Below are 23,259 nucleotides of genomic sequence, written 5' to 3'. Positions count from 1 at the left end.
CCCCAAAACGATAATAAAGGTTTTGAAACTGTAACTCTTGTGTCAGTGTCATACTTGTGATACCATGCCTCCCTTAGATCAATATGTCGATTATAGACAAAGAAGTCATAAGCGCCATTAGGGGACTGGCTGCCGGTAAGGCATCTGGCCCTGACGGCTTACCAATTGACATTTACAAGCGCTAGAGCGATGTCTTCTCCCCCAAATTGACACAAATCTTTAGAGATGCAGCTAAAATAGGACACCTCCCTGTATACCTGCTCACAGTCAGTATTCTAGTTTTACACAAGAAAGTACATGACCCAACACACTGCAGTGAGTATAGGCCGTTTTCACTGATCAATACAGACACAAACATGTTAGCAAAGGGTGTTGCAAAACGCCTCGAGATGTTTATGCCCACTCTGATCCACCAGGGTCAGACCGGCTTCAGACTGCATCGTCACTCCTCTGATAACTTGCGGCGACAGCTACACTTAATAGAGGGCCCGTCTGAGCCAGAAGATATAGTCCTGTCACTGGACGCTGAGAAGGCTTTTGACAGGGTGAGGTGGAACTGTATGTTCATGGTCCTTTGGCGCTTTGGGTTCCCTGGACGGATGCTACGCATGATCTACCTTCTCTACGATGAACTCCACGCCACAGTTGTTACTAATGGTTGTAACTCTGAACCCTTTCTGTTACACACTGGCATGCAGCAGGTCTGCCCCATATCGCCCCTATTGTATGCACTTGCAATTGAACCCTGGCAATGAAACTACACCTAGATATGGAATGGACTGGGACCAGGAAAGGGGATGCGGAACATAGAGTCTTCCTATATACAGATGATATTTTACACTATATCAGCAGGTTTACATGATCCCTACCCAGAATCCGAACAATATTACTAGAATACGTGCCAATTGCAGGCTACCGCGTTAACTGGGACAAATCGGAGGCTACGAGCCGATATACCATGGGATCCCGGCAGGGTTACGCCCTTTCTGCTGCAGAGCCACCACATCAAATATCTAGGAATTAATGTAAGCGCAAGTCTCTCGGATTTAGTCGACTTGAACTACCCCTTAACATTACAAAAAATAAAAGCAGATCTTCAAAGGTGGTATACGTTATCGTTCTCCTTCACCGGCCGGATCGACACTGTAAAAATGAATTTGATGCCTAAACGTATTTATCTCGACACTATGATTCCTGTGCCTATGCTGCAACACCTGTACGTTGACCTAGACAGATCGGTAGCTAAATGTATCTGGCGGGGCAAAAAAGCAGGCCTTTAGAAATCTATCCTTAACGCCTCCAAGACCAATTGCAGGCTAGCTCCCCCAGTCGTGGAGCACCTACTACAGGGCAGTACAGGTATCTTGGGCCAAACGTTTGCTAAAACCTGATGACACAACCAGCTGGAGAGCCATCGAACTGCAGGTATTACTTTTGTCTACACCTCAGGAAGTTCTGGCCATTCTGCCAAGACGGCTTCCGAGCCTGATTAAAGACTCATCCCATTGTAGGCCCCACTGTGGCACAATGGCATCAAATACTCACTCTGATTGGGTTTAATGTCCACATGTTTCCACCCTGGATTAGCCTGAAAGCCCTGTTATCCTTGTTATCTTTGGGGCCCCCCCGTACAGCTACATAGCCGACAATCATCGTCCTGGAGCGACGTTAGGATTATGGACATATGCGACGATCAAACAATTCTGCCATTTTCTGCTGCTAAGGAAATACTAGGCCTCTCCTGCCAAGACTGGCTTGTATACCTTTCCATTCAATCCGTCATCACTAAGGTCACCACCGCAGAGACTAGGGCCAGAGAACCATCACTACAGAATTTGGGTAGGATGGTGTAGTTTGTATACCATACCATCTTTAAAACAATTGACGTAAGCAGAGGTCTGTGCTGACAACCTAAATTCGTCACATACTCTTTCCCTTATCTCTGTGGCTTCACATTTCGAACTGATGGGACAGCGACTTAGGAAATGGACATTCCCCTGTTCTTGTCCTTATTGATGTTCCTTTGAAAAACAGAAAGGTTATAAGTTCCAAGAGCCACCTTATTACCCTGGCATTGGTGTATTTTTGCAAACTCATCCAGGTCAGGGGAGAGTGATCTGTGATTAATCTAAATGTTCTGCCGGTCAGATAGTATCTCTAATGGGTACCATCCCCTTTTATGGCCAAGGCTTCTAGTTCCACAGTATCATAAGATTGTGCCCAGGGAAAAAGTTTCCAGCTGGTGTACAAAACAGGATGTTCAACTGCTTCATATTCTTGTGATAGTACAGCTTCTAGCCCAATTTTAGAAGCGTATGTTTGTAACAAGACTCTTTGTTAAAGTCTGGCATTTTAAGGACGGGTTTGCTCCAGAGAACGTTTTTCAGGTCGTTGAAACTTTCATGATCTTCCTTGTTCAAAATCAACTTTTGTGGCTGGTCATTTTTCAACTTGTCGGTCAGACTATCGGCGATGCTTGAATAATTAGGGATGAATCTTCGATAGTCACCTGTCGACCCCAGGAAGGCACGCAGCTTTCTCCTAATCTTAGGGATGGGTGTTTTTAGAAAGATCTTTACTTTTTCTGTTTGTGGTTGAATGAGTCCCTTCTCCAGGAAGAATCTGAGGTATTTTATCACAGACTGCCCTAGATGGCATTTTCGTGGGTTGGCTCTGAGTCCAGTTTTTCTTAGGGCCTGGGTAATCTCATAGAGGCAATAGGTGTTCCAGCCAACAACCACTATGGACCCCAAAATCGTCTAGGTAAACCCTGCAAAAGGAAGAATAAAGTTTCAAGATTCTATCCATTAATCATTGAAATGTAGCTCGGGATCCGTGGAGGCTAAAGCGCAAGACCTTAAATTGAAATAGACCCTATGGGTTTTAGAATGCTGTTTTCTCCAGCATTGGATCTTACATAGATTCACATGCTGTGAATATTCCCCGTCATCAGGTGGGGAATCCCCGGTAGCCTATTTTCTAATCTATTTCATTGAGGAAAGATTTGACACCTTGAGTGTCCTATCCACATGGTTGTGGGTGCTTTTTGTCCCTACCAATGGGACGTCAAGTGTATAGCTCTGCCCCAGCAGGTTCCCCTCAGATTTCAACCGTCTTCTTTGCTGGTAGGAATCCTGTGTTTGTTTCTCGTAGAGAGAAAAGTTCTTTCAATTTAGAAAACCCCCAATTCTACAAAATTATCCGGATACTTTAGGTTTTTACCTTAAATACATGACGATGACAGAGATGGAACTGCCAACGTCCCAAAAATCATTATTTAAGATCTGTGGGACTTGCGGCCTAAAAAACCTCTGAGGGAGACAGGCACCTGGACTGCATATACTGTCTGTACCCTAATCATTCATCGGAGGACTGCAAAATTTGCCACAGTTTTTCACAGAAAACACTCAAGGACAGAAAGCGCCATCTGATCTGCTGGCTAAATGAAGGTACCAATCCTGCCTCAGAAATGGGTTCCTCGAGGAGTGTCAGAACTACAACATGTACTGTGAAGCATCCCCCTTCTTTCTACAGGTCCTGGTCAGAGAAAAGACCTGTCAAAAGGCACAAAACACAGGAGAAAGCGTCCCAAGAAGCTGAGCTCCCCAATATACCAAAGCAGGGGGCAAAGTCGTTGATGGGACAGAGCCACGTGCTCCATCTGTCTCCCTCACAAAAGGTGCCAGTTGGCACAGAGAGCTTGCACTCCAGTGCTAAGCTGTCGTCAGGGGGAAAAGGCAGCGACAGACCGACAAATGCGCCCGTACACGGCCCAATCATCAAGGGCAAAAAAGGCCAGAGGTCGTTCATCGTCGGATCGTCCACCGAACAAGGGCTCCAGTCAGCCGACAGGACAGTCAACAAAATCAAACTCACCGATGAGGGAAAAACACAAGGGCCAGTCGTCAACTGCAAAGAACTCAAAGACGAAACACAAAAACACTGGTCATCGTCAGCATCTCATATCGTCCAATAAGGAGAGACACTGGTCATCATTAATACACGAATCATCGACGGCACACTCATCGACGACAAAAAGGCAAAAACAATCGTCGTCCATGGAAAAAGGCTCGACGGTTTGCTCAAAATGTTTTATGCCAAAGGATTCCGTCAAGTCCACAGTGCAATCCTCGCCCCTGATGACGGATGACCCATGCAACTTATAACACAATAGATTCTGCAAAGAGGGCTTCATTCACCAGTTTCCGTCTCTAGAGGAAGCCACAGATCCTCAAGGGATAACCTAACAGGTCCTAAGGAGCACCCCACAGGTCTATCATCCATCACATACTCAGAAGTCATGCCAGAGGCAATCCTCCAACATGAGATCACGTCACTTTTTGAGGCACCAATTGATAACTCTCCAGTGAACACAGACTTAGACTCAGAATTGTGTTGTGGTCCACCCACAATATCATCATGACAGGGACCCCAGTCTTCCACGAGCCGGGGGGAAGATAGTATGCCAGGACTACTGCAGGTCCCTTGCCCTTAGATAGGGCAAGCGGGACTCTCAACAGCGCCTTTGGGACAGTCAGTAGGGGTACCACCAACATACCCCTTAATACACCTGCAATCGCTGCTGTCACTGCAAGTGTTGTCAACATTACAACACCTTTTGGGACAACTCAACTCCAGGCTACCTCCTCTGCAATCAGGTCCATGGCAGAGCCTCCAACAAACAGCACTAAAGGGGCAGAAACCATCCCCTCCACAAACAGGTAAAGGGCATACATCCTGCCCCCAGGACTGAGCACAGCAACCTTGTACACCACATAGGCCACCATCTCTGCCTAGACCTCCACCTCCACGCAAACAAAGCCCACTGCAAGGTGACCAAGAGGAAGGAGAGTTGACGGACACAGACCTAGACACTGACCCTAGGGATACTGACTCCACCAAAACGCAGTCACAACGTGCTGATTATTCCTGGAATACAGATGATGTGGATCATCCAGACAGGGCAAGCTGGACCCTCAACAGCGCCTTTGGGACAGTCAGTAGAGGTACCACCAACATACCCCTTAATAAACCTGCAATTGCTGCTGTCACTGCAAGTGTTGTCAACATTACAAAACCTTTTGGGACAGCAAAACTGCAGGCTACCTCCTCCGCAATCAGGTCCATGGCAGAGTCTCCAACAAGCAGCTCTATAGGGGCAGAAACCACCCCCTCCACAAACAGGTAAAGGGCAGGCATCCTGCCCGCAGGAGCGAGCACAGCGACCTTGTACACCACATAGGTCGCCATCTCTGCCTAGACCTCCATGCAGAGAAAGCCCACTGCAAGGTGACCAAGAGGATGGAGAGTTGATGGACACAGACCTAGACACAGGCCCTTGGGATACCGACTCCACCCTAATGCAGTCGCAACATGCTGGTGATTCCTGGGATATGGATGATGCAGATCAGCGACACCCACAAGGCAGCACAGTCGTCACCTCCAGATAACATAGGGGCTTTTCACTCCATGCTGTCCAAAGTATGTCAAGAATTCGGATTGACACCGGCAGAAGATAAGAATGACTGTTTTCTTTTCGACCACATTCGAAAGCGTTGCAAAGTTGAAAACCATGTTCTCCATACCTATTCTGGACCACGTTTGGCAGGTAGGACTGTGACACTATGCCAAAATGCCTCATATCCCAGCCCTCGCCAGAAACGGTAGTCTCTGTAGCAGCAAGTCGAAAAGCACATTCACAACAAAAATGTGCCACCCCTCCAGAGAGTGAAGGGAGAAAACTGGATGCCTTCAGAAAGAAGGTTCTTACCATCAGGGCAATGACCATCAAGGCTGTCAACTCCCTTGCCATTGTGGCCAGCTATGATCGCGACATGTGGTTCATGCTGGCTCCATTCCTGGAGCATTTACCCAAGGACCAATGGAAGGAAGCCATGACTATCTTGCTTGAGGCGAGGAAGCTTCTAACCACAGCATCAACATCGCAGTAGACCTTACAGAAACAGACTTCAAATAGATGGGTAATGGGGTGGTGCCTCGGAGACGAGGCTGGTTGCCCTGTACAGACTTCAGGCAAGAAGTACAATACAAAGTTATAGACATGCCCTTTAAAGCCAGCAACGTCTTCGGAGACAAGATAGATGAGGCCCTTAAAGTGATGAAAGCGGATTCCGAGACTGCACAATCTCTAACCGCACTACAAGGATCTACGTTTGTGCGCCCTTTTTGGGGAGTGGCCGGACAAGCTAGATCATCCTCTACAAGAGGCTTCAAAGGTTACTCAGGACCAGGTACTACACAAAAGAGGCTCAACTACCCCAAAAAAGGGTAGACAAAATAAATCCCATCAATGACAGCCCCGGCAACGCACCATAGGGGGGAAATGTCACACATTACAAATAGAGGTGGCAACAAAAATCCATGGACGGATGGGTGTTAAGTGTTACGCTCGCCAGGCTCCCACAGAGGCGTCGATCTGGACTGGACCGCTGCGGTCTCCACCAATGTGACATGTAGGGCCGAGATGATGGATTGGACTGGCCCACCTAGCTTCGTTTGCTTGGCCCGTAGGAATATTCTTCTGCAAGTGGAGAAAGGGAATTAACCACCTGTGGAGTTGAGCGTAAATCCCCCACCCCGCTGTTCTCCCCACTGATCACCTTGGATGTTCCCTCTTATAGTCTCACCTGATGATTTGAAAAGATGAGCTCTCCATCCTGCATTGAGCGCAGGGGCGCATAGATAACCAGTTGCTTCACTGGCTCAAAGGAATTGGTGAGTTCCAGGACAATATTGACTCCGATATTCCCGGCAAGATGCCGTAAGTATGTAGTTCGTAAGAGTTCAAATCCCTGACTTTCACTCTTGTCCGATTCCTTGCAGGTTGCAGCTTGACCCTACTGAAGAGTTCCTCGTGGCAACCGGTAATGTTCTGGTAAGGATTTGTATTATCCAACACAGTTCGATAAAATAATGTCCATATGTAACCTGTTGCTTTCTCCCTTATTCAGGCGCTGAGAGAAAGTATGAAGTCTCAGGGAATAATGCCTCCGGCGGTAAAATCAGGTAAGTCTTTTGTGGTGAGGAGGGTTCCCCTTGTTAGTCCCTTGTTTCACCTTGCTGTCCTTTTGTTTCCCCTTAGGGGCCGGGGTTCGGCTAGGATGCAGTAGAAGCTGCGCCGACCCGTGAAGAAGAATAGTACCCCCGGTGGTAAAATCAGGTAAGTCTATGGGGGGTATTCCTCTGTGTATTCCCTTGGCTCACCCTGCTGTTCTTGTCTTCTCCTTAGGTGCCGGAGTGCTGCGGTAACTTGCAGGAGGATGCAGTGAAATGTGAAGATGCTGCGAAGGCCGGTGAGTTCAGCGCGGCGCTGCAGCAGGCGAGGCGACGTGCATAAAATAACTTCTTTCTTCCAGCTCGAAGGTGCGATGGAACAGGAATTCAGGTGAGGATCAAAGCTATTGCTCTTGTTCTAACCTTTTCTCCGTCTTTCTCCCTTTTTCTAGGAGCTCCAAACTCGAGGCGGGCGTGGCAGATGACTGGATGCAGACTTGCAGGCATGGTGAGCATTACACTGCTGGATGGAGAATAATGTGAAGCGTGTGCTGCTCTTTGGGCGTGGTTTAAATAGCCCTCCAAAGTAGTCCCAGGTAAGTATTCCTCCCCTGCCCCACCGGAGTAAAAAAATAGTCCCTAGGTAAAATAGCCCCTTCCAAGCCTTGTTTGGCTTGGAGATCTTGCAGCATGGTCTGCATCAGGTAAGTTTGCAGCATGGTCTGCATCAGGTAAGTTTTAATCTATAAGCCTGGCGCCTATGGCGCCAGTACTGACCCTCCATATGAGCCTGGTGCCATAGGCGCCAGGACTGCACCCAAATAGCCCCTAGCGGGGGTCGTTGTGCTTGCTTGGGGTAACTTGATGCCTGCTTCCGGGGTTGCTGGACTTGGTCTGGGTCCCCGGGGGTAGGCATCATGACAGCACTCCCCCCCAAGGCCCCTCCTAAAGTCATTCTTCCCTGTGGTTTCGGTTTGTCTGGGAAATTTCGGTGGAATTTTTTCACCAATCGGGGTGCATGAACATGGTCACTAGGTTCCCATGAACTTTCCTGTGGTCCGTAACCTTTCCAGTCGATTAAATAAAAAAGTTTTGACTTTATCAGCTTAGAGTCCAGGATGTTCTTAACTTCATATTCGGGTTCTCCGTCTACAAGGATGGGGTCTGGTGGCTTGGTTAGCCTTGTCCCTGGTTGTACTGGCTTCAAAAGTGACACATGAAAGACGGGATGAATTTGCATATTAGCAGGTAAGTCCAACTTGACAGCCACCGGGTTAATAATGGCCTTAATAGAGTAAGGTCCCAAATATCTGGGGTTAAAGGTCCGTGTTCCCTTTAGAGGTATATGTTTTGTGGCTAACCATACTTGGTCCCCTATTTGGTATTGTGGAGAATCACTTCTATGCCGATCAGCATTTTTCTTGTATTTTTCTTTCATCTGTTTTAAATGTGTAGTTGCTTCCGTAAAGGTTTGTGTAATCGTAGCGTGCAGATGGTCCACTGCAGGCATTTCTAAGTCTTGGGGTGAGTCAAGGTCTGAGGTTCGAGGATGGTGCCCATATAAGGCTTTGTCCAGTTCCAGAGTGTACTGAAATATTGTATGCATATTCGGCGATCCAAAGAATGTCTTTCCAATTACTCTCCGTCTGATGTAACATACAACGCAGGTATTGTTCCAGAGTCTGGTTGGTCCTCTCCGTTTGACCATCGGTCTGGGGGTGGTGACTGGTCGATAACCTCACATCGATTTGCGCCAATTGACAGCATTTTTTCCAAAAATGTGAAATGAATTGACTGCCCAGGTCAGAGACCAACACGGACGGAAATCCATGTATGCGAACAATGTTTTCGAGGAATTCTTTGGCCAGGATTGAGGCTGAAGGTAGTCCTTTTAAAGGAATAAAGTGGGCCATCTTGGAAAAAAGATCCACAATAACTAGAATGGTGTTAAACCCATTACAAGGAGGTAGATCGGTAATAAAGTCTAACGATAAGGTGTGCCATGGTGTAGGCGGAATGTCTAAAAAGGTTGTAAGGGTCCAGCTGGTTTTTTCTTTTGACTTTTGTTTTGGGCGAAAATGCCACAAGACATCACAAATGATTTAATATCCTTTCGCCAGGTGGGCCACCAGAATTGTCTTTTAATTTTAGCTTCAGTTTTTGCAATACCTGGGTGCCCCTCCATTAGGGCATCATGATAATGGGAAATGACTAGCTCTTGTAGTTCCTGGTGTGGCAGAAATAGCCGCCCTTGGTAATAAGGCAGATCATTGGTGACAGAGTAGTCTGGGCCTTTCTTTACCCAGTCCTGCAGGGCTGTAGGATCAAAGAGTTGCTGGATCTTTACCTGAATGTCCTCTAGTGTCTGTAGAGTAGTCATGGCAATAATCCTTTGTTCGGAAAATATAGGTACTGGTTCTGGGTTCACTTCTGCCTCTCCCATCCCTATTCGGGATAAGGCGTCTGCTTTACCATTCTTACAACCTGGTCGATAGGTTATCACGAAATCTAACTCGGCAAAGAACAATGCCCATCAGAGTTGACGTGACGATTGGGCCTTGGCTGTTTTTCAATACTGTAAGTTCCGGTGATTGGTGATCACAGTAATGGTATGCCTGGCACCGAGAAGATAGTGCCGCCAAGCCTTGAAGGCGGATTTAATAGCTAATAACTCCTTGTCGGTAACCGCATAGTTTAACTCGGGTGCCGAGAACTTTCTGGACCAAAATGCTACTGGGTGAAGCTGGCCAGTTTCAGGGTCCTTTTGAGACAGGACAGCTCCCATGGCTAGACTGAATGCATCAGTTTCCACTATGTATGGAAGTTCAGGGCGCGGGTGCTTTAACACAGGTGCAGACGTGAATTTCGCTTTCAGCTCTTGGAAGGCATTTTCAGCTTCTTCAGTCCACATAAAGCGTTTATTTTTTCGCAACAGTGCTGTGATTGGATGTACGACATGTGAAAAATCTGGGATGAATCTGCGGTAGAAATTGGCAGAGCCGAGCATGCTTTGTACTCCTTTAACTGAACTTGGTGATGGCCACTTAAGGATTGCGTCCACCTTTCGTGAGTCCATTCGGACTCCGTTTGGGGTCAGGATAAACCCAAGGAATTCAACTTCTGTGGCATGAAAAACGCATTTTTCTAGTTTTGCATATAGTTTGTGCTGGCGCAATTTCTCAAGGACTGCTCGGATGTGCTTCACATGGTCAGATACTGAAGAGGAGTATACTAGAATATCATCGATGTACACGACAACACAAACGTCAATGAGTTCACGAAGGACATCCTCCATGAAGTATTGGAAGGCTGCTGGTGCATTGCACAACCCGAAAGGCATCACCTGGTATTCAAATAACCCATACTTAGTGCGGAAAGCAGTCTTCCATTCGTCGCCTTCTTTTACACGTATCAGATGGTATGCCCCCCGGAGATCTAATTTAGTGTATATACAAGCGTCCTTCACTTGGTCTAGTAGTTCAGGGAACAGAGGCAACGGGTATCGGTTCTTAACAGTTATCTGGTTCAATGCGCGGTAGTCTATGCACGTTCTGAGGTCACCTTCCTTTTTGGGTACGAAGAACAAAGCTGAAGATGCAGGGGACTTGGATGGGCGAATAAAGCCATTGGCAAGGTACTGGTCTAAGAATTGTCGTAGGTGAAGGTTCTCAGATTCCGTAAGGGCATAGATCCTGCTACAAGAGGGTTGTGCACCGGGTATGAGGTCGATTTGACAATCGTACGATCTGTCAGGAGGTAATGTGTTTGCCTGTTCCTTTTGGAAGACATCCTAGAATTCTTGGTATTCTGGAGGTAGTTGCATGACTGCTGTGGTTAATGTGGCCAGGCCTGCGTTCTGATTTTTCTTTACGTAACAGGTTTGTGCACAATCCGGGAAAGTTATTCTCTTCTCTCGCCAATCAATACAAGGATTATGTGTTTCCAACCAAGGTTTCCCCAGTATTATTTGGAACTGTGGGGCTTTGATTAGATCAAACACAATAGTCTCTCGATGCCCATCCTGACCCAATAGGGTAATCTCTGCGGTGGAGTGAGTTACAGGCCCAGAGGCAATTTCAGTTCCATCGACTGTGGTGATGACATCTGAGGTGGTTTTTCGGCAGAGAGGTAGATTCATCCTGGAAGCCAATTCATAGTCCACATAGTTTCCTATGGCCCCGCTATCAATGTATGCCCTTACTGCGTGCATATGCGATGGCTGGCCTGGATCTACGAGGACCATTGGTATGATGAAATGCGAGGTCTGAGTATCCTTCTTCAAGCTCGGCAAGCGGACCTCTACGCTTGTCGGGCGTGGTCGTTTCCCGAGTCTGACTCCATATGGCTTTTATCAGCAGCTCCTACCACCTTCTTGGGTGGTTTTACAGGGCAATCCCATAGGAAATGTCCAAAAGTTCCACAATATAGACACAATTGCATTTGCCGTCTCCTTTCTCTTTCCTTCTGGATTAGGGGTCCTTTAACCCCTCAGATTTGCATGGGTTCTGAAGCATCTGCTCCTTTGGGGTTAGCGTGGGTTTTGACCAACACCTGACTCTCAAACTTGGCTCGATCAGCCTTTCTGTTCTGAAGTCTGTGATCTAACTGGACCACTAAGTCTATATATTCAGCGCAGTCTTGAGGTGGGTTCACGACTTGAGCCAAAACATCCTTGAGTTTTCCTCAAAGCCCTCGATGAAATAACGTGATTCGTTTTACCTCAGGCCATCCAGTTTCCACTATTAACCTATTAAAGGTCGCGATGTAGGATAGAAGGTCCTGGTTACCCTGTCGGAGGGACAAAGGTTCGTTATCCAGGGCCTGTCCTTGGGAGTGCCGGGCAAATAGTCTTTCCATGCTAGTTTGAAAGCCCTGAAATTCCCGAAGAATTGGGTCATCCTGAGTAACTAGTGGAATTGACCAATCAGCTGCACTGCCGCTGAGAAATGACAATACAAAGGCTACCTTGGCTTGATCGTTTGGGAAGGCTCCAGGTCTGCATAAAAAGTGCAAGCGGCATTGGTTCATAAACACGGCAAACCTTTTGGGATCTCCGGCAAAGCGTTCGGGTGGGGCTAATGGAATATGTCCTGGTAGGTTTATTTGCACAGGGTTACTCGATAACACAGGAGCTGGATTTCCCCCGGAACCAGGTAGGGGTGCTTGTCCAGAATGGCTTTGCAATAGTTGCCTAGCAAGATCATCAGTTCGCTCCTTTGACAAAATTAGTTCTCTCCTAAGAGCATTGGTTTCTTGACGGGCGGAATGCACTTCAGCCCTCAGTTCCCCTAGTAATTGGGCCAATTGGTCAGTCTCTGAGGTATCCATAACGCCCGGGTGGGAATTTGTGGGTAGGCTTCGCGTTCTGTTACGCTCACCTTATGCGTCGATCTGGACTGGACTGCTGCGGTCTCCACCAATGTGACGTGTAGGGCCGAGATGACGGACTGGACTGGCCCACCTAGCTTCGTTTGCTTGGCCCGTGGGAATATTCTTCTGCAAGTGGAGAAAGGGAATTAACCACCCGTGGAGTTGAGCGTAAATCCCCCCACCCCGCTGTTCTCCCCACTGATCACCTTGGATGTTCCCTCTTATAGTCTCACCTGATGATTTGAAAAGATGAGCTCTCCATCCTGCATTGAGTGCAGGGGCGCGTAGATAACCAGTTGCTTCACTGGCTCAAAGGAATTGGTGAGTTCCAGGACAATATTGACTCCGATATTCCCGGCAAGACGCCGTAAGTATGTAGTTCGTAAGAGTTCAAATGCCTGATTTTCACTCTTGTCCGATTCCTTGCAGGTTGCAGCTTGACCCTACTGAAGAGTTCCTCGAGGCAACCGGTAATGTTCTGGTAAGGATTTGTATTATCCAACACAGTTCGATAAAATAATGTCCATATGTAACCTGTTGCTTTCTCCCTTATTCAGGCGCTGAGAGAACGTATGAAGTCTCGGGGAAAAATGCCTCCGGCGGTAAAATCAGGTAAGTCTTTTGTGGTGAGGAGGGTTCCCCTTGTTAGTCCCTTGTTTCACCTTGCTGTCCTTTTGTTTCCCCTTAGGGGCCGGGGTTCGGCTAGGATGCTGCGCAGACCCGTGAAGAAGAATAGTACCCCCGGTGGTAAAATCAGGTTAGTCTATGGGGGGTATTCCTCTGTGTATTCCCTTGGCTCACCTTGCTGTTCTTGTCTTCTCCTTAGGTGCCGGAGTGCGGCGGTGAAATGTGAAGATGCTGTGAAGGCCGGTGAGTTCAGCGCGGCGCTGCAGCAGGCGAGGCGACGCGCATAAAATAACTTCTTTCTTCCAGCTCGAAGGCGCGATGGATCAGGAATTCAGGTAAGGATCAAAGGTATTGCTCTTGTTCTAACCTTTTCTCCTTCTTTCTCCCTTTTTCTAGGAGCTCCAAACTTAAGGCAGGCGTGGCAGATGACTGGATGCAGACTTGCAGGCACGGTGAGCGTTACGCTGCTGGATGCAGAATAACGCGAAGCGTGTGCTGCTCTTTGGGCGTGGTTTAAATAGCCCTCCAAAGTAGTCCCAGGTAAGTATTCCTCCCCAGCCCCACCCGAGTAAAAAAATAGTCCCTAGGTAAAATAGTCCCTTCCAAGCATCGTTTGGCTTGGAGCTCTTGCAGCATGGTCTGCATCAGGTAAGTTTGCAGCATGGTCTGCATCAGGTAAGTTTTAATCTATGAGCCTGGGGCCTATGGCGCCAGGACTGACCCTCCATATAAAACTGGCGCTACAGGCGCCAGGACTGCACTCAAATAGCCCCTAGCGGGGGTTGTTGGGCTTGCTTGGGGTAACTTGATGCCTGCTTCCGGGGTTGCTGGACTTGGTCTGGGTCCCCGGGGGTAGGCATCATGACAGTTAGATGTTATCCAACACGGCCACCTCTTAGAGTTCAAACGTCACCAAAAGCGCATACCTCCTAAGAAAGTGGTGCAGCCGCACCTGCTGGTCCTTCAAAAAGAGGTGTGTCAGATGCTGGTCAACAAGGCCATCGAGAGGGTGCCCCGACCCATCTAAAAGGAAAGGGGATGTACTACAGATATTTTGTGGTAAAAAAAGCCAGACAGCAAATGGTACCCCATACTGGACTTACAAAAACTAAACAAAATATAAAAAAACAAAAATTCAAAATGGTCACGCTACAAGACGTGATCAAGAGCTACAAGAGATTACCATTAACTGGCGGCTATGCTGAATGGCTTCATGGCAGTCAACATGAAACTGGACGACATTGTGTCCACCATTGGCTCCCTGAAATACAAATTGGAGAAGGAGGGAACCTGCATAACCGAGGCGGAGACGTAGATTGGTGACACAGATGATGAAGTCGAAAACCATGATCGCGACATAGCGCAGCTGCAACAAGAGGTGAACAAGATCCAAAATAAATGTGAGGACTTGGAATCGCGCTCCAGGCGCAATAATATCCGGATCATCGGGATCCATGATGCGGCCTGCAAAGGCCTGATGGACCCCTTCATTGAAAACTTGCTTAAATCAAGTTCTCCCAGCACTTCCTGGTGTAGAGGGCATACCCTGTACTGGCTCCGGTCCCCAAGCCGGGGACTTCCCCTCGCACTACCCTGTCTAAACTACTCAATTATCGGGACAGAGATCTCATTCTGCATCTGGCCAGGGAAAAGGGTGCGCGGCCATTTGGGTCCTTCGATATTCACATATGCCCGAACTTCCCCGCCAATGTGCAAGCTAAATGTAAATCATGGGATTAATTTAAAAAGCTGCTACGCATGAGATACGTCCCTATGCACTACTGTACCCGGCCAAACTGCGCATCCAGCATGGCAGGCGCGCACACTGCTTTGAGAACCTGGCGGACGCCACGGCCTACATAGAAGCCTTCATTTTAATTCCATTTCCGAGGCGGGACGGTGAGGGTGGCCGTATCCCCCACTCACGCAACAATGATCCTGAGATAATGGACAATGACTGATTACTATGGACACTGCAATGTGCCCCTCCTTCATGGTGTTGAACATGGATATACAATCCCATGTTGCTGGGGCTGGTTGCGGACACCGCAGCCTCCTGATTGTTAGCAGTCCCTGCTCACAGCGCACCCCAAGGGGTTGTCAACTAAATTTTGTTTTCTAGTGGGGTCCATCGTCAAGTTCAGGGTGATGATGAGGGTCGTGGGTTGGAATTGCATCAAGTTGGGGCAAACGAAGCACGAGCGAATCAATGTTCACAGGGGTTCAAATGTTTTTGTTTTCATGTTACTATGTTCCTCACTAAAAATCAGTGCAGACTGTCACTCAATTACTCACTGCAGAATTATTCTCTGCTTCTCTTCATTTGTGTTTGGGCCCTCACTTCACACAACCACGTCGTTATAGACAATAGGATCTCATTCATGACCTCGAACATTCGAGGCCTAAATCATCCAATCAAGTCACTCAAGGTGGTAGCGTATATTAAGTGTCAGGTCCCAAAAGGGGTAATGCTTCAGGAGACACATGCCCAAGGGGCGCTAAATGAACAGTTTGCAACTTTCTGGGGAACGCAATGTTGTTATACCAACTACTCTTCGCAAGCTAGAGGGGTGACGACGTTGATACACCACTCACTTCCTTTCTAGGAATCCAAGCGCTGCGTTGATCCACAGGGGAGGTACGTGATCTTATGGGATAAGTTATTTGGCATCAGATAACACTGGTTAATACCTAAGGCATCAACCTAGACGGCCCTGAGTTTTATCTCCATGTCCTGGGGATCCTTATTGGGGTAGTACGCTCATGTATTATTTGTGGTGGTGGTGATTAAAACTCCATCCTGGACTGTGTGCTCAACCGTTCTAGGGCTACCGCACGTGATTTGTCGAACACTGGCCGCACAATTCTGCATATTATGCAACAACTCAACCTGTTAGATGCATGGAGTGACCATAACCCGGTATACGAGAATATACCTATTATTCGTCAGTACACAACGCACAGTCCAGGATTGACTACTGGCTGGTTCCGGCCAGGCTCATGGCACGGGTGCATGACTGTAGGAATCACCCTCAAACAATCTCTGATCATTCTAACGTTACACTGACAGTACTCTGGGATGCCTCTGGCGTATGCCCCCCACATGTTTATTAGACTCAGTCATTTTGGAAACACTGTGCAAGGGGGTCACAGATTTTTTTTCATTGAAATGAGGTGTCTGTGCAGCTCCACTCCACAGTCTGGGATGCTTTTAAGGTGTGAGTTAGAGGGGAGGTGATCTCTATATCCTCGGGTTCTCTGAAAGAAACAAGCCGTAAGTTGGGTAGCATCGAAACAGACCTGAGAGAACTGGAGAACGAATATGGCACCACACACAACAGAGCACTATTGGGTCTCATAAAAGGAAACTTACTGAAGTTCAGGGAACTGGCTGATACGGAGGTCCACCTGATCTATTACCCTACTCAGGATAGGCATTAATGGGGAGGCGGATAGACCAGGTCAGTTTCTTGCCGACACCATCAGATCGGAGAAAGGCGTGCAACAAATCATGAGTCAGGGGGCCATCTAGGCTTCTCCTTACTGCACCGGGGGACATTAACAGTGAATTCCACCAAATCTATAGGACTCTATACTCTAATTCTGATGGGTGCACCAGTGTGGAATTGGAGAGCTATTTGAACAAGATTGCACTTCCTATGGTGCCACAGGAAGCGCAGCTTGCACTGAATCAACCCTTAACTCCCAAGGAGATCACTGAGGCAATCATGGCACTCCCGTCCGGTAAGGCCCCTGGCCCCGACGGTTTAGACATTAAATTCTACAAGGAGTTCCATGATATCCTCACCCCTAGGCTGCTGAGGGTGTGGGAGGAATCTTTCTGACTCGGTTGGTTGCGCCCTTCGCTCTCAGAGGCAGTGATTAAAGTGTTATTAAAGCCCAATAGACCAGCCTCCGAGATGGCTTTGTACAGGATGCTATCCTTACTCAATTTGGACACTAAGATAGCTGCTAAGTTACTATCCGCCCATCTCCTGACCCGCATGTCGACCCTGGTTCACCCAGACCAGTCTGGATTTAATCTCGGCCGCTGTACGGCGCTCAGTCTCTGCAGGTTATTTAGCATCATCTCTCAGATTGATCCACGCACTCAGGCCTTGGCTGCCTCTCTCGAAGCCGAGAAGGCTTTTGATTCGTCTCCTGGCAGTTTCTCTTTGCGGTTCTCCAGCAGATGTGATTAGGAGGTCCCTTCATACAGTTAATTCAACTACTGTACGCTTTCCCGACTGCCAGGATCCGCACTGGTGGTACAGTCTCGCCTATCTTTGTTATGGGTTGCGGTACACAACAGGGTTGCCCTCTCTCCCCTTTACTCTTCGCATTGACGATCAAGCCTGTGGCATCCATAATACGACATAAACACACCCACAGAGGCTTGCATATTGCTCGCCCACCAAAAATAATATTTCTTTATGCTGATGATACATTGTTGTATATTCAAAATCCGGCACAAAACCTGGCTCCGTTGTTGGAGGAGATCTGTGAGTTCTCTACTCATTCATGTTATCGAATTAACAAATCTAGGTAGGAGCCATTCCCGCTGACCGCTGGGGAAGCAAAACGCCCCAGGCCTTGCATAGCCTACTGGACATGCATGCTGGAGTACCTGAACTGTCAAAGGGAACCATGTTGCCTTACATTATAAAGCCAGCCCAGGAGCGCTCAGTGTTTTCACTGGGCTGGCTTTACCTCGTCCATAATGGGTGGTGGGTAACTACCCGTTGCCTATTATGGACGAATACCCCTGCAAATACCATTGAAAGGAGTCTTGAACTCTAGGCAACTGTATGATAGCTTTAGAATAAGTAATGTCCTATCATATAGTAGAAACTTTGTAATCAAAGACCAACTTGTGATGTGGTGAAGTCAGTCATTAGGATAGTGCCCTCTACAGATAGCAAAGCTCAGAGAAACAATGTTACAAGGTTGCCCCTTTGAGTGCTGTTGTGCATATATATGTCCTCAGAGTGTGATTGTTTTGCACCTAGTGCATATTTACACAATATTAATCTGTAGGGTCTAGTTGGCTGCAATTTGCGCACCCCACATAATCTAGGGACCCCGGGTGTATGTTTTATTCTTACCCTCTGTTTTGCTAGCAAGATTATCAAAGGCTTAATGCAACTTTTCCTTTATACCTACTCCAGACATGATCACATAGCTGTCAAGTTTTGATTCGGATGGGTCCAAACTCTGACGGCTTTGATGGGGTGGAATAACGAGTCTTACACTACTTTCGGTAGATAGAACATTTGGAATCTAGAAGTAATATATGGATGCTTGAATACTCTAGAGCAAGTGAGCCATTCTGAGAGATATTTGTATTCAAGATGACTATCTAGGAGAAGTATAATTACTCTTTCAACAAATTTAATTTAAGAAAGATACAATTGATCTATGAAAACAAATATTCTTTGTGTGGTAAACAAGCAGACATACCGTTATATGTTTATCTTTTATGTTTTCTTTCAGGATAAAGTGCACTTCTTGGGAGAAAAGTACTATGCGGAAGGACCAATTGGAAATGATATTTCAAAGACAAATTTATCACAGATAAGAATGGCTTACCGTTATGAGACTTGGTGTTATGAACTTAACTTAATATATCAGGCTATAAAGGTGGGATCAAAGTGATACGTGTAATTGACGGTATTGTACGAGCAGTGCTACAAATCTAAAAAAGAAAAAGACAACAGACATGTGTTAGCATTGGGTAAACTACAGAGACATTTAAAACCCATACTGTTACTACAAATTATACATTGAATATTAGTCATATTTTGAAATAAAAAGTGAATAATGCATCATACTATTCAGCCACTTGATACTTGTGGTGGAAACGAGGTTAGAGAGAAAATTACAAACACCACACACCAAATCTGATAACAGGTTAAATGTAGTTGAATAAAAGCTTTTCTATTTCATTACTTTATGGCATATCAGTGTTTTAGACCAGGTACATATCTATTTTTAATACCTACCTAAATGCTACCTAAAAGAGCAATCTGTCATGCTGTCCTGCATCCTAGACCTCAACTCGTGTACCTTCTACATATCCAGTGGTAAATCCTTCCCTCAGCAAACATAGGTAAAGGTAACATCAGTAAACTCTTTACACATGCATTTCTGCAAACAGGTTGCAGCTTTGCCCCTCAACTGCTATGTTCTTTGGCATTCACCAGGACAGATTACTCACTGAAACACCAACATGTTCCAAACTGCAGCTTAAATAACCAATAACTAAAACCATGGAACCAATGTACACTGGAGTTGGTTTCAAAAACCTTAAAAATTCTCCCTGTTGCCTAGGATTTCCCTTCGTCTGCTGGCCCTATTGCCTGCCAAAACCAGGACTGCATTCAGTTGTGTTCAACTAGCCACTCTTTAAAGGTTATTTCATATTTAAAGAGATCAGAATACTCATTGTGCTCTGAAGGGTATACACCTGTCTGATTTTAAATGTTTGAGATATCAATAGCACCTGCTCAAGCGATATACATTCCCAAGAAAAAAGTCTAAGACTGTTTACCTTCAGAGCCCATAAAGTAAACACTGAGCTTTTCAATCCATAGGGCGACAACATCCATATATACACATTCTACCTATCCTTATTCTGCCACTTCAATCTTCCAAGCAGATAAGGCAATTCGGACCACCATAGGACCCTGAATGGCAGCACAATCCCTCTAGTAGTAAAAATACATTCCAGAAGTCTACCCCTGGTATGCAGACTGCAAGTTTCTAGATAATATTTTCCACCTATGTAAGTTTCATATCTTTGAACATAAATTATGTAAAGATGAACCAGATTCTCTCTCCACTGATTTTGTAACATAGTTTTATGTGTCCTTTTGGCAATGGCCATCAGCTTTAGCTCCTCTAACAAAGAATTGATAGCTGGAATCATATAGGCAAAACAACCGTTGCCAAATCAATGCCATAGTACACCATCAACCAACTGGGAGACGCAATATTTCCAAGTGCAAAATGTTCTTGTGGGCTGAGCTGTATATTTCTTTAAAGTTACTTTGCATACAGATATGAGGATATTAAGATTTCAATGGGAAGGGGAAACAACCTTGTAAGAGCTTCATATTTTCTGTTGCCATCAAAGATACATATTCTAGGGCAATCTCCTTGTGTGACAGGCTTTGAGCTTCAATCTGCCAGTGGACCTCTTATTAATCTTACCATGGATTGATTACAACCTTATTACATGAAAGACTCTGAGTTGATCTATCAAATCAGTAAATTTGGAACCAATGTATACTGGAGTTTGTTTCAAAGCCCTTAATAATTCGCCCAATAGCCTAGGATTTCCCTTCGTCTGCTGGTCATATTCCCTGCCGAAATCAGGACCGCATTCAGTTGTGTTCGACGAGCCATCCCTTTAAAGTTTTTTTCAAATTTAAAGAGATCTGAATACACATTGAGTTCTGAAGGGCATATGCCCCTCTGATTTTAAAGGTTTGAGATAGCAATAGAACCTGCTCAAGCGATATACATTCACAAGAAAATAGTCTAAGACTGTTTACCTTCAGGGCTAGTAAAGTAAACACTGAACTTTTCAATCCATAGGGTGACAAAATCCATGTATACAAATTCTACCTACCCTTATTCTGCCTCTTCAATCTTCGAAACAGATAAGGCAATTCATTCCACCATAGGACCCGGAACGGCAGTATAATCACTCTGTTAGTAAAACACCTTCCAGAAGGTATTATCCCTGATATGCCGAATGCAAGATTCTAGAGAATATTTTCCACCTATGTAAGTTTCATGTCTTTGAACATAAATTATGTAAAGATGAACCAGCGTCTCTCTCCACTGATTTTGTAACATAGTTGTATTATTTGCCCTTTTGGCAATGGCCATCAGCTTTAGCTCCTCCAACAAAGAAGTGATAGCTGGAATCAGAAAGGCAAAAAAAACTTTTCCAAATCAATGCCATAATACACCATCAACCAACTGCCAGACACATAATTTCCAAGTCCACAATGTTCTTGTGGGCTGAGCTGTAAATGTTTTCAAAGTTACTTTGTATACCGAGATGAGGATATTCAGATTTCAGTTGGAAAGGGGAAACAACTTTGTAAGAGCTTAATTTTTTCTGTTGCCATTGAAGATACATATTCCAGGGCAATGTCTTTGTGTTACAGGTTTTGAACTTCAATCTGCCAGTGTACCTCTTATTAATCTTACCATGGATTGATTAGGACCTTATGTTATGCAAGACTCTAGGTTGATCTTTCAAATCAGTAATTTTATCTTAATCGTCTAAAGTCTCTGTTTCTTACAGGCTCTTCCAATCATTTCATACCTACAGTGCTAGGTGGATTTTCAAATATAAATCTCAGTGTAGGAAGAGAAATTGCTATTGGAAAATGGGAGCTTTGCCCACTGTTCGCCAATCTCTACCAGGTATTTATAATGTTATCCTGGAGGATATACATCGATGTTAGCAGCTCTGTAATTGCTTGGTAGTTATGTAAGTAAAGGATAGTACAACATAAATGGTTATGGCTACCTTTTGGTTCTTAAACAGGCCAAGTAATTCCCCATATCCACTTGAGATGTGGGCAATTATTTTAGCAGTCCTCAATATCATTGAGTGTCTTATCTTCCCTCATCTCGAAAAAGTAATGTCCGTCAAGGAAATGATTTCTCATTTTCCAGGACTGGGGTGACTGCAGGCTGAATATAGTGGTTTGGAAGAATGCATGTTCATTCTATACTAGCTGTTGTAACCTGAATAGGAGATGCACAAAATAGGACCCTCACCCACAGGGATTAGAAAAAAGCATTCCCAGGACAGGTCTGTCTTAGTGGACTGTGGGATAACCCTTTGCAAGGTCCACTCTGGTCCATGCTTCCTGCTCTAAGATCACTATAATATTAAATTATGTGGAAAGCCGCTGTCGAGATCTGCTTTAAATAGCCTCTTTCAAGCACTGTAGATTATATTTCTGGCTCTCAAACACATTCTGCAGGTTCTGATCTGCAAGGTGGTTATGAAATATATATGCAAAGCACCAAAACTGGGCAAGGGAAACGATTCCCATCCCGACTCTCAGATAACCATGGAGACCTGTTAATATGCTGTAGGGCACACGTTGCCAAATCCACAAAGAAGTTTAGCTGAGTAATGTGGTTGCTCAGTTGAACCTCATTTGTGAATAGTCTGGCCCTCTCTAGATTTAGCTATGCCAAGTATAAGTCAGTTACTCCATGTTGCTTTTTTGAGAATTTGCCTCATGTGTTTTTTTTGTTTTTATTTTAGTCCACGTTTCTGAGGGAAACAAAATGAATAAACTCCGCAGAGTGACCACACAAAACATGGATTCACATGTGAAAAACTTAGTCCAGAAATAGTGGCAGGTGTCTTCTCCAGTCTGGTCTGTCAGCAGAAGATACAATTCTAAACGTTTACAATATGAATCTTGAATAAGCAAAGATCAGTACTTCAGTGGGGAGCCTTTGACATGAACTTATTGTGCATAATTCTGAATGTGGCATTTCCCCATTCATTGCTTCACTTATTGACTTGTTGCATGTGCCTGTCTGGGGATAGAATCATCATGTATAATATTGTGTGTGACTTGTAAGGAAAAAAGTTGATACTGTACTTCAAAAGACTCAATTTGTGCACGTTGCTGTTATATAATATATAATACAAATCCATTTGCTCAGGCTTTCAATTAGTTAACATTCATTGTGTATAGGAATGAGCTGCTTCTCTTGAATTATGAAAAATAGTTTACAGGCATAACATAATTGCCATTAGTTATACATATGAATACCCCTTCAATGTATGGATATAGTACAAGTTCTATAAGTGTTATCAATAACAAATAGCACATCGAAAAACTCTCAAAGTAGATGATTCAGAAGTCTATAAAATTCTTACCCCCAAATCCCCTCTCACTAAACCATATCCAATAAACATATATGTGACTATTAGAAATGACTTGAGCTTTGGTCTCTTGGTCTACAGTATGTGTCAACATAATTCCTAGAAACCAATATGGCTCCATAATACTTTGTTCCCCATTCTGTGTGTCTTGTTTATGAGTTATGTATATTCATGTTTCGTTAGCTCTGAATGCATTATTATGGAGGCCTGCCACTGTATCTGGTTCTAAATGTAATTATAGTATTTAAATGTCCATCGAAACTAGTTGTACGATTGCTATGCTAATTTCCTTAAGAAAGAATACATAGTACAAA

The 23,259-nt window shown here is 45.4% G+C and overlaps 1 protein-coding gene across 1 annotated transcript in view; it reads left to right on the top strand.

Moving 5' to 3' along the window:
* LOC138520949 (AMP deaminase 1-like) overlaps positions 1 to 18,761 on the top strand; it is a 2,571,753-nt gene extending 2,552,992 nt beyond the window's left edge. The window contains exon 12 of the mRNA XM_069633401.1: positions 18,505 to 18,761. Coding sequence (XP_069489502.1) covers positions 18,505 to 18,666 — 162 coding nt within the window. The 3' untranslated portion in view covers positions 18,667 to 18,761. The remainder of the gene's footprint in view (positions 1 to 18,504) is intronic.
* The last annotated feature ends 4,498 nt before the right edge of the window (positions 18,762 to 23,259 follow it).

The sequence above is a fragment of the Ambystoma mexicanum genome, chromosome 13 (assembly GCF_040938575.1).
Source record: "Ambystoma mexicanum isolate Mex_15411 chromosome 13, UKY_AmexF1_1, whole genome shotgun sequence".
NCBI classification, from domain to species: domain Eukaryota; kingdom Metazoa; phylum Chordata; class Amphibia; order Caudata; family Ambystomatidae; genus Ambystoma; species Ambystoma mexicanum.
Note: the sequence above shows the minus strand (reverse complement) of the source record. Positions and strands in the feature narration are given on the sequence as shown.